The 11,829-nt window shown below is 38.0% G+C and overlaps 1 protein-coding gene across 5 annotated transcripts in view; it reads left to right on the top strand.

Annotated features, from left to right (window-relative positions):
• LOC113677533 (sodium-dependent phosphate transporter 1) overlaps window positions 1-9,184 on the top strand; it is an 18,330-nt gene extending 9,146 nt beyond the window's left edge. Inside the window, exons 1-3 of one of the 5 annotated variants that reach the window (XM_089207710.1) lie at window positions 3,023-3,817; window positions 4,927-5,118; window positions 5,375-9,184. In XM_089207710.1, the coding sequence (XP_089063836.1) occupies window positions 7,512-8,765 (1,254 nt within the window). In that variant the 5' untranslated portion in view covers window positions 3,023-3,817; window positions 4,927-5,118; window positions 5,375-7,511 and the 3' untranslated portion in view covers window positions 8,766-9,184. Of the gene's footprint in view, window positions 1-3,022; window positions 4,261-4,926; window positions 5,119-5,374 lie in introns of those variants that run through there. The other 4 variants (XM_089207707.1, XM_089207697.1, XM_089207705.1 and 1 more) reach the window with 4 other exon arrangements.
• Window positions 9,185-11,829: the final 2,645 nt, after the last annotated feature.

Below are 11,829 nucleotides of genomic sequence, written 5' to 3'. Positions count from 1 at the left end.
ATGACTTTCTCTGGGAAAGCAAAGGGGACAAACTTAAAAGGACACAAATGATCAATGATTACGATAAAGGAGGCCTCAAGATGATAGATATTCAAAGCTTTAATAAATTGCTAAACAAAAAGTGGGTAAATGGAAACTTTTTGTAGACTTCCACCTCCAGAAGTGTAGGGGGAAAGTAATGTTTTTAAAGTGCTACTACGATCAAACTATCCATATCCATTTTTTATAATTTCGTGTAAAATATGACTGTCTAAAATACCTTGCTAAATATCAATCCATTACGACCATCAGAAATCTTTTTTTTATTTGTATTTTTATTTCCGAGAAGTTGCAGTCGCCATTTCTTTATCTCGTTCCAATTATAGCCTGGTTGAGAATTAGGGAAAATGACGTCAAATGCTCAAAATACCTCGCGTAAAATAACTCGAGTGTGCTAGACTATTGCAATGTTTGAATTTATTACAGGTACAGTAAAAAACCCTTTTTTAAGAACCTGGATTTTAAGAAAAAAATAGATTAACTGAAAATGTTAGACAAAAATTGTACATTAAAACTCCTCTTTGAAACAGGTTCTTTTTTTTTGAGAAATTCAATCAAAGCAACAACACAGTTCCATGTATTAATGCTGCGTTTTGTTCTGTTTATCTTGGATAGCTTTGTAAACTTGGTAAATATATGCTTAGATTTTTAACGTATTATGCATACAATACCAAAAATAGGCCACGCCCTCCAATGACAAACAACTCATTTATTTTGAAAACTAGACTGCGAGCAGAGGGCGCGATCGACGAGCGGTGAGCGGCCAAGCAACGATCTCTTTTCGCTGTGACTGGCGCCCCTGCTGCTCGCAGATCACGGCCTCGCCCCTCATCGCTCGTCGATCACGTCCGCTTTTTCTTCGTTCGTTCCAGTGGGATTTCACTGCAAGAGAGACTGCTCGCAATCTATTTGAAAACAAGAACCTGTTAAAGAACCTGAGTAGCCAAATTTTCCAGTTAAGCACCATCTTTTATAATAACCTTCTTAGCCTTGCTTGGAAAAAATTAGGTTCCTATTAGCGGGTTTTTTACCGTATATGCTTCTGAGTCTAAAATTGAAAAAAATACCAAATTGCACCAATGTTGCACTAAGGTCACAGGAACTGTCCCGTTTCGGGGGAGGGGGGTACTCCCGTAAATTTTGAATAAGTGTGTGCCTCGAAGAGTCTTGAACCCTGTCCCACTTTAAGGATGAAACAAACGAAAATTGTCCAAACACGAAATATGACACCCTATTCAAGGAAAAACAATAACCAAACAACGGCTAACCACGCGCGGCAAAACACAAATCTCGATAAAATCGCTTTGTTGACAATTTTAGCGGAATTTGCTTTTTGTTTAGCTGTTCATTTACACACTGCAATTTTAGCCGATACAATTTACATATCCTATCTAAAGATCACAACGGAAACACAATGCTAACAGAGGCAAAACGATAACCGCCAAAACCATACCCTATCCCGCGGCACAGCATAGACAAATGTACCCTATCCCGCGGCACATAAATAGACAAATTTCATTAAAACGTGTTGAATATATAGAAAAAAATTAAGAAAGACTGTTTCCTAGCAGGTGCAGGACATAAGTGGGTATTATAAACTGAAATACGGTTGATGTAATGGTTCGTATGTATTTTAGTTGATATGTTTTCTGTTGTAAAAAAGACCTGAATGAAATACAATGTATACGAGGCATCGAGGTGAATCTCTTTATGGGCACATGTCTTGATGACACATTAATTGTTTCAAGGTAAAATGTGCACAGTTTTTGGCATTTTGGCTCTAATCTGGCTACAGGTTTTGCCGAAGATTTTGGGAATAATTCGGATGGCGCTATTTTTCTGTTGAAGTCACTACGGTGAGATCGACTTGCTGGGATGGAAGAGAAGAGAATAAAACGTGCTATAGCCATTCGCGAGAAGAAGATAAGGTGCAAATAAGCTTACATGTGTTCAATTGATCCTCAAAGGATAGTGACTAAAACACCACACGAGCATTACGAGTAACATACAAGTACATACGAGTAATTACGAGTCATACGGGCGCACACAGATACATATGAGTAACATAAAAGTAACATACGAATACATGGAGTAACACACAGATAACATACTGTCAAATGTGGGTAATACGCATGAAATCTGCAAAGTAAAATACTAGAAATTGGACCTTTAACGGAAATCGTCGATTTGTTTTTCACTGCTCGGTATGGAGAGAAATTAGCATTTGAGGTGTGTGTGTCTGCGTGTGTGATGGGGGTGGGGGGGCTGGGAAGAGACCTTCCTTAATGCTTCCTGTGAGCCTATTACTGGATAAAATAGCAATAACAAAACTAATAATAAATTAAAATACTATTCAATCCTGTAGGCTGAACAACAACGCTGATTTCCTACGGTTACCACCCTCCCGAGGTAATACCCGGGACAAGATCGGCCCTTGTGACCCTAGGGTGGAAAATGTTTGAATTTTTCAGTTTTTCCCGTGGGTAGGGGGTTGGGCAACTTTAAATAACTACCCACACAAAGACTCCTGGGGCGAAACGAGATATGTATTATTTTACTATTTTTTATAATTATTTCATTATTTCTCATTTCTTTTATTTTCATTGTATTTCTTATTATTAATTTATGTTATTTCTATTTTATGCAGCAATAGGCTCACACGAAGCACACGCAAACACACCCTCAAATGCTAATTTCTCCCCACCATAGTTAGTAGAGTCTCATCTACTAACTATGTCCCCACACTACCCCGTTTTGTACATATGATATCATTTGCACATTTATCGCGATTGACTACCTAAATTACCCCGACCTGCTCCCGTGCTGGTCTCGTAGCTCAGTCGGTAGATCTAATTCGGAGGTCGTGGCTTCAATCCCCACTTGGTCAAATTTTCTTTGCCCCGTGAGGACTCCCAAATTTCCTTTAAAATGGTAGTAACCCAGGGGGATTTATTGTATCGGCAGTATTGCCTTCTTCCAGCACCCAAACATTTATTTTAAAAAAATTACAATGTGTAGTTCCAGAAAATATCCATACCCCCACCACGGAGGGAATTTCATATAGGACCCCCCCACCCCTTCGGATTTTCCATTTTGGGGTAGCAGTGGTAGCCCCCCCCACCCCTCTGGAATTTCCAAAGAATTTTCTACCACCCCCTATACCCCCTGGAAATATATTTTTTTCTCGTAGCAAACAACAAACAAGAGGGACGTGTGATTTTGTCGCGTGTATATTCGAGAGATGGCGTACACGCGCAAGGTAAACGTCGCTAACTAGCTTAAACTTAATGTTTGCTTTATTTTTAAATACAATACTTATCCTTAAACATTTAACACAGTATTCTCAGTACACGAAAGGAGAAAAAAACTGTACAAGTCGCAACAAAACACTTTTGAACTGTTAAGTTTGTACAATGTACTGAGAAAATTGCGTGCACTTAAAATGGAAACGTTCGAAATCACATTGAGCAACGTAAATTTGTACAAAATTGTGTCATAAATAAGAGAGCAAAAGAGAAAACCGAGTCAGCAGTAAGTTATTTTGAACTCATCTTTCCAAATTCCAGCCTCTAATGTAAAATTTCTTCACACAAGCATTGATTCTTGTTAACAGCGGGTCGATAATTTCGTCCGATTGTGCATAAAGAAACCTTGGCTAGTTACCAGTCCCACGCGCATATATACAAAGCCCTGGATCCTAATGTTTCTCAATGTTACTATCAACTGTTTTCTACTACGGTACGACTGTACTTATCATTCATTGTAACACCGCAAGCAAGTAAGCCATAAAGAAATCGTCAAGTCTCCTACACATTATGATGCAACGGAATTAAGCTCAGTGCAGATCAAAATTAATAGATGGCTGGAGTCAATAAGGGGTAGTGAATGGTAAATTTATGCGAAACTTTGCGAGACGGCGAGACCAGCGTTTTTTTTTTTTTTTTTTGCGAGACCGAGACAGTTATTTGTAAATTTTACGAACGCGAAACGTGTTATGACCGAGGAAAATCCCTAGGTAACCACTCCTGTTGGTTGTAATCTTTGGAGACTGGTAACGAGTAATGGCGGCTCCGTTCGAAAAACAAAGTGATTCTCTTCTTTATTTGATGTTATTTATGTTCCAAAGCGCTACAAGGATAAAAGAAAAGTTTCTTTTGCTGCAGAACTGTTAGAAGCATCGTAATTTAACAACTTAAACTTCAGAACGTCCCACTAAAGTAGGTAAAAGGCGCCAACTGACATACGAAGAAAGTCGATCGACTTCCTACCCTCTGGACGAAAATTTCGCCTCTTACCCCCCATCCCCTCTGGAATTTCCTGGGACTTTGACCCCCCCCACCTCTCTGGAATTTCCAATTCCCTCCGTGGTGGGGGTATGGATATTTTCTGGAAACACACATTCTAGTTTTAAATGCAGGCAGATAGCAAAGATCTGTATGTGAAATCGAAATCAGGAGACGTTTACATGATTGAAATTCAAGTACCAGGATGTTTTGCCACAACAAACCCTTTAGAGTCATTAATGTTTACATGTTGTATTTGGCTATTCACACTGGCAGGTGAAAGAATTCCATTCAAAAATTTTTTAGTAAATAACTTACACGTGTCAAGATTTTACCTAATTTTTTTGGAAACTATGGTTAAAATGATAATGCTTAGTTTGACATGAAAAAGAAAAAAAAGAAAAAAAGTCAGCCCTCAAGGGTCTGCTGTATCCTTAAGTTCTTTCCCCTGCTTTTATCCATGTGCATTATTTTTGACACTCATACATACTGTACTGAATGAGAGTGATCAAGTTGTTAACTCAGATTTGTGGTTTTATTTTTAGTTGTTCATTCAATGTGTGATCCTATAATAGCAGTAATTTATATTATTTGTAATTTCCAGTGGTTTTGTGATTGAAATTGGCTCAGCGCTAACTGTTCTCTGTGCATCTAATCTTGGCATTCCAATCAGTACCACACACTGTAAAGTGGGCTCTGTTGTTATGGTTGGCAGAGTGCGGTCCAAAGAAAGTTGTTGATTGGTCATTATTCAGGAATGTTATACTGGCCTGGGTTATTACTATGCCTTTTGCAGGTTAGTTAAAGGGTTGTTTTTACAGTATGACTACTTGAATTGAGACACTTTGAGGAAAGTTATCCATTCACAGGTAAAGTTAAGACTCTGAAAATTGCCCTCACTTTATTCAAATTGTCATACTTTGTGTTTGCTCTCATAGAAAAGTTGTATTTTGCATACTTTGTGGAATTTTAAGCTGAGATGAAACAGATGTTGTGGGTGGTTCACTTTGTTTGAATCGAAAATCTTTTTGTTTTTGTTTTTTTTCTTTTAGGTTTGATATCTGCTGGTCTATTTGCGGCACTGAGAGAAGCTTTGTGATAGAAGAAAGGACTTCTTTGGCGTTCTGTTTGATTTTTTTATGTAAACATTCAGTCTTAACACCAATTTCTTTCTTACTTAGTTCTGATAGTTTGGTAATAGAATACACGTGCAAAAAAAAATAAAGACCAGCATGAGTATGAATCTATTATCAATCTATGAATTTTAACAAGGGTTAAGAAGTTACGCTGTGTTGGTAATTTATAGGCTGTTCTGAATGAAGGCCAGAGAAGGAGAGGGACTCTCAAGTGATCATTGCATTATGGTCATATAGGACATATGCAGCATGTTACCCAGACCCTCCCTTCATTTTGACACAAATTTTTGATTAAATATCTGAAATACAACAGTCAGCAAATCAGTTCTTGTGTGCTCATTGACAGAAAGGAGAGAATCCCTCAGGGTTTAACTGCATGTGGAATTTCATTTTTATTGTGTTAATTGTACTTTGAAGACAACTATAAAAGATATTGATTAGTCATTAAAAGGTAGATTAAAATTTAAACTTCTCCATCATATATCTTCACTCTGCTTATCTTTCATTTTACATTGCAAGTATTGTTAGTGCTGGGAATAACCTGTAAATAATGAATAGGATTTAATTGGAAACTGGAACAGCTAGCTTCCATCAAATCTTATAGTGTTCTTCAGTTCCTCTTGATTATATCTTACATCCGTCACGTGATTATGGGTATTTTAAATTAAACACGCTATAATTTCACCAATGGGAACCAATAAAATTCAGCGAAATAGGCAATATTGCATACCTTTGTTTTGTAGCTAATTAAAACATATTACCGAGCTCAAAACTTACCATCTCTCTTATTATTATCTACAAACATTATGCTTTCGACATTACTGAGCCTAGCAGTATGCAGGACGCGTGTCATGACCTTTGTATAGACCTCGCTCACCGTGGAGTCTATGTGGCTCGCAGAATCTGAAGGTCTGAGGTTCGACTCTTCATTCTTCATTTTTCTCGTGACAAAACGAAAAAACATCTTTCTCAAAAAACCATTTGTGATAAGATTGATAATGTTAATAATTCATCGCAAAGACTTGTTTGTGCGTGATTGCATTCAGTGGATCATGGGACTGGGTATGCCTTCATCAAAAGTGGAGAAAGTCTACTGATTTTAAGTTCTTTCAAGCGCAGTGAGATGGAAGTGCTCCCTTGAGAGTTGATTCTCTTGGTGAGGGCGTTTTGCTGTTCTTGTTGAAAAAGAGAAGAACTTATCTTTTCAGTTGGGCATTCTGGAAAATCGACATTCCTTTCTAGCGGTAGGCTGTTCCTATCTGATTTGCTCCGCGTGCTACGGAAAATATTTTAAGAGGAGGAATTAGAAGAAGCCTGCATTATGTCCCTGGACGTGACCTTTTCCTCGCGCTTTGCGGAAATGGCAATGTCCGATCATTTTGCAGCGTGGAATGGAGGCTATTGTCGATGTTTAGTTGTTCAAGGACTCTTTGACAATCGTAGGAAATGAAAAAGGAAGACTAAAAGCTTTTCCTTACTTTCACTCGTATCGAGGCTGTTAGGCGGAAGTGGGTACTCGCTAAAATAAAATGTGTCTAGCAGTGTAACAAGGCAGAAAACTTTATCTATTACGACTGGATGGCGATTTCTTGAAATATTTTACGAACACAATGATTTGTTCTTTTCTCGTAGGGGTATTACGAAGCAAAACAGGTAAATGTCAGTGGTGACTTCTTGTAAATGAACACCTGAAGAGTACTTGTTTCGTGAGAGAGTGCGAAATCTTTTTCATCGCTTAACATTCTCTTGTGTTAGCTCACCTATACGCAAGACTGTATAAAGGCGTTTCAGTCGCTCTTCCAATTTGATACTTGCTTCTTAGGTAGGAAGTATAAATAATTCAGTACAAGATATAGAAAGTGAAGTAGATTCAGAGTTCGAAAGCTGTCTAGGAGAGACCCGAAACTCCAACAGTTGCTTACTTCAATCTTGTTATTATTAACTTCTGAATCAGTTATTTCCACTTTCAATTCGGTCACTAGTCACACTCAAACGAACTTAATTTTAATAACTTTAAAACACAATAGTAGTCGGAGAAAATATAGCACGAAGTATGAATCGCGTCTACAGCCAAATGGGTGAAGCAGAATCAAATTTGAATGACACCGAGATGTTGGAACCGACCGAGAATGATCTACGTGTTGAGATTACAGACATTGCTATCGTGTATATTGGTTCTAACTGTGAACTGTTTCAAGTACAGAAGTGTAAATGGTGTGCTAAGAATTATTGTTATGATACAGCAACTGAGCACGATAAAGAAAATTACTACGGTGCGCAAGTTGACACGGCGAGTGTTAAACACAGAAAGAGATGTTCGCTGGCCATTGATTCTCCAATGCCAGTTGTTCAAAAGCGAGGCTGCCTGAATTCTATTAAGTATGTTTTACTCAGAGCTGAACTGAAAGGTCTACAAGACAGAGGAGAATTTGAGAAACATGAGGAATTGATACAACTTCAATTGTTGAAAATGTCGGCCGGGGATGTTGACAAGGAAGCAAGTCTCCGAATTGAGCGCGCTATGGCGTTATATTTTCAAAACAATGTAAAAGATGCTAAGAAAATATTGAAAATGATCCTTAAGCAAAAACAATATCTGAAAAATCCCGGTATTCTGACTGGAAGAGCCTTAACCCTACTCACGGCGATTTACAAACATCAGGGAAAATATGGGAATGCGATGGAGTGCGTACAAAAGGCCGACAGAGCTCTTGAATATCAAGACTCCCGTGACGATAAAGCTGAACTTTATCACAGCTATGGAGCATTGCTCAACTCTTTACCAACTACAAACCTTGCTCAGGATACCAAAGCTACCAAGGAAGAAGCCTACAAATCCTATGATATGGCGTGCCAATATACATCAAATGAAGGATTTAAGGAGTATGTACACGTCAAAATGGCTGCTATGCTTTTAGTGTCCTGTTCTAAAGCAGTGGACAGCAACACCTCCCTCTATAAAGAGGATGTTGAGAGGGTAAAACGACACCTGGACATCACTGAATTCGGAGCAGCGGCAGACAACATGGTACTAGGGACAAAAATTAAACATCTGCTATTCAGGTCTGATCAGCACTTCTTTGAGGAGAATTTTGCTATGGCTTTTGAGAAAGCTCATGAAGCAATGGTGCTCATCCAAAGAAATGGGTTCGAACTGGAACGCATTTCGGCTGAAAAGCGGTTGAATCACTTGTCCGAGATACTAAAGCAACAAAATGAGGAATGGCGAGGTAAAGAACCACACCTGGGCGATGATTATCTTGGTGACAGCGAGAGGTCCGAGAGTGAGAATGCTCAGTTTGACTAAAGGTTTTCAGCTTAGAAATTATGGCGGTTACCTTCATGTAATAATGAAAGTAATGATAATAATAAATAATAACAACGTGAGCGACCGTCCCATTTTATTTTTGTTATTTGTTTTTTGTCTTTTTTTTGTTTTAAACAAGATGTTAAGATTAGAAATTTCAAAGACTCTGAGATTTCATCAGGTTATCAGCAATTCGTAGCATAACTTGAACTGTAGAATGCCACTTTCTATGGCAAAATTGAAACTGATAGAGGAAATTGCGCTTCTTTAAGTAATTGACTAGTTTAGAGCTAAAAGTGTTTATATCGGATCATTATTGAGTGGAGGATCGAAGTCCTAAACTCCTCTACCAACTGGTTTTACTTGGGAATTTCGTAAAATATCTGGAAATATATCTTCTTGCCTTGATTGTTTGAAAATTGTCGTCTTTGATTCATTTATGTGTTTAAGTTCGATCTCCCTGCTGTCTGCAGATTTACTACTCAGTTTTCCCAGAAGTCGCATCGTAATGGTTCAGAAGTACGGCGAAGCATGTAACTACATCAAAATGTTTACCAGCCAGTTTTCTCTACGCTCAGAAAATAAATGTTAAGCTGATAACAAATATTTTATCATTGTGTTTTTGTAAGCTTCCTGTCTCACTAAATCCCTTTTTTGCACAGCGTATCTAACTTTATTTCCCACGATCGCATAGCATTGTTAGTGCTGGGAGTAAACTGTAAATAATGAACAGGATTCAATTGGAAACTGAAACAACTAGCTTTCATCAAATCTTATTGTGTTCTTCAGTTCCTCTTGATTGTATCTTACATCCGTTACGTGATTACGGGTGTTTTAAATTAAACACGCAATGATTTCGCCAATGGGAACCAAAAAACTTCAGCAAAATAAATATTGCATACCTTTGTTTTGTAGCTAATTAAAACATACGAGAAAACAAAAAGACATTTGTAATAAGATTGATACTGGTAATAATTCATCGCAAAGTCTTATTTGTGCGTGATTGCATTCAGTGGATCATGTGACTGAATATGCCTTCATTAAAAGTGGAGAAAGTCTACTGATTTTAAGTTATTTCATGCGCGTAAGGAGACGGAAGTGCTCCCTTGATAGTTGATTCTCTTGGCGAGGGTGTTCTGCTTGTTGTTGTACAAAAAGAGAAAAACTTGTGTTTTCAGAGAGGCACTCGTTGTGTTCCTGGACATGACCTTTTCCTCGCGCTTTTCGGAACTGTCAATAATCGATCATATTGTAACCTGGAATGGAGGCTATTGTCAATGTTTAGTTGTTCAAGGACTCTTAGACAATCGTATGAAATGCAAAATGAAGACCAAAAGTTTTTCCTTACTTTGACTCGCATCGAGGCTGTTGGGCGGAAGTGAGTACTCGCTAAAATAAAATGTGTCTAGCAGTGTACCAAGGACGATAATTTAATTTATCATTACGACTGACCGGCGATTTATTGAAATATTTTACGAACACGATGATCAGTTCTTAGTGAGGAGCCTTAATTTTCTCGTAGGGGTATTACGACGCAAAACTGGTAGGGAATATATATAACTACTGAAACGGGTAAATGTTAGTTGTGACTTCTTGTAAATAAAAAGCTGAAGAGTACTTGTTTCACCGGAAAGTGTCTGCGAAATCTCTTTCATCAATTAACATTCTCTTGTGTTAGCTCCCCTATACGCAAGACTGTAAAAAGGCATTTCAGCCGCTCTTCCAATTTGATATTTACACTCTGCCACTGTTTTGCTTATGAAGTTGAAGTAAGTAACAGTTGGAGCTTCCGGTTTCTCCCAAACGCTCGATAGTGTGATCGGGTTCTTGAAACAGCTTTCCAATTTTAAATCTACTGCACTTTCTATACCTTGTGATTGTTTATTTCAGTTGCTTTTCACTTTTAGTTTCACTTTCCATTCGGTCACTAGTCGCACTCGAACGAGCCTGAATACTTCAAAACACATTGGCAGTCTGAGAAATTTTTAGGTAAGAAGTATGAACCGCGTTTACAAGGCTTACTGTAATTTGCGAAACGAAACGAAACGAAATGAAAATTTGTAATTTGCGAAATGGAAATATGCTAATAATTTGCAAAATAGAAATCTGTAATTTGCGATTTCTATTTTGCAAACATTAGCATATTTCCATTCGTTGCGTTTCGTTTCGTTTATTTCCTTTAGCAAACTACAGTAGACCGTTTACAACCAAATGGGTGCAGCGGGAGCAAATTTGAAGGACACGGCTGAAATGTTGGAACAAACCAAGAATGTTCTACGCGTCGAGGTTACAGACTTTGCTATTGTGCAGGTGAACTGTTTCAAGTACAGAAGTGTACATGGTGTGCCGAGAATTATTGTTATGATACAGCGACTAAGTGCGATAAAGAAAATTAATACAGGGCGGAAGTTGACACAGCGAGTGTTAAACACAGAAGGAGATGTTCGCTGGCCATTGATTCTCCAATCCCAGTTGTTCAAAAGTGAGGCTGCCTGAATTCTACTGAGTATGTTTTACTCAGAGCTGAACTGAGGGGTTTGCGAAATAGAGGAGAATTTGAACCACATTTGGGCGATGATTATCTTGGTGACAGCGAGAGGTCTGAGAGTGAGAATGTTCAGTTTGACTAAAGGTTTTCAGTTAAGGAATTATGGCGGTTAGCCTCAATTAATTATGATAGCAATGATAATAATAAATAATAACATCATGAGCGACCGTCCAATTTTTTTGTTGTAAGTAGGATGTTTGGATTAGCAATTTCAGACTCGAAGATCTCATAAGGTTATCAGCAATTCATAGCATGACTAGAACTGTAGAATGCCACTTTCTATGGCAAAATTGAGATTGTTAGAGGAAATTGAGCTTCTTTAAGTAATTGACTAGTTCCTCACATACTTGCTTTTAGTGCTGAAAGTGTTGAAATTGGACCATTATTAAGTGGAGGATCAAAGTCCTAAACTCCTCTACCAACTGGCTTGATTTGAGAAATTTTGTAAAATATCTGGAAATATATATTATTGCCGTGATTGTTTGAAAATTGTCGTCTTTGATTCATTTCTTGTTT

Source organism: Pocillopora damicornis, chromosome 1 (assembly GCF_964200805.1).
Source record: "Pocillopora damicornis chromosome 1, jaPocDami1.2, whole genome shotgun sequence".
Taxonomy (NCBI): domain Eukaryota; kingdom Metazoa; phylum Cnidaria; class Anthozoa; order Scleractinia; family Pocilloporidae; genus Pocillopora; species Pocillopora damicornis.
This window is presented reverse-complemented; position numbering and strand designations above follow the sequence as displayed.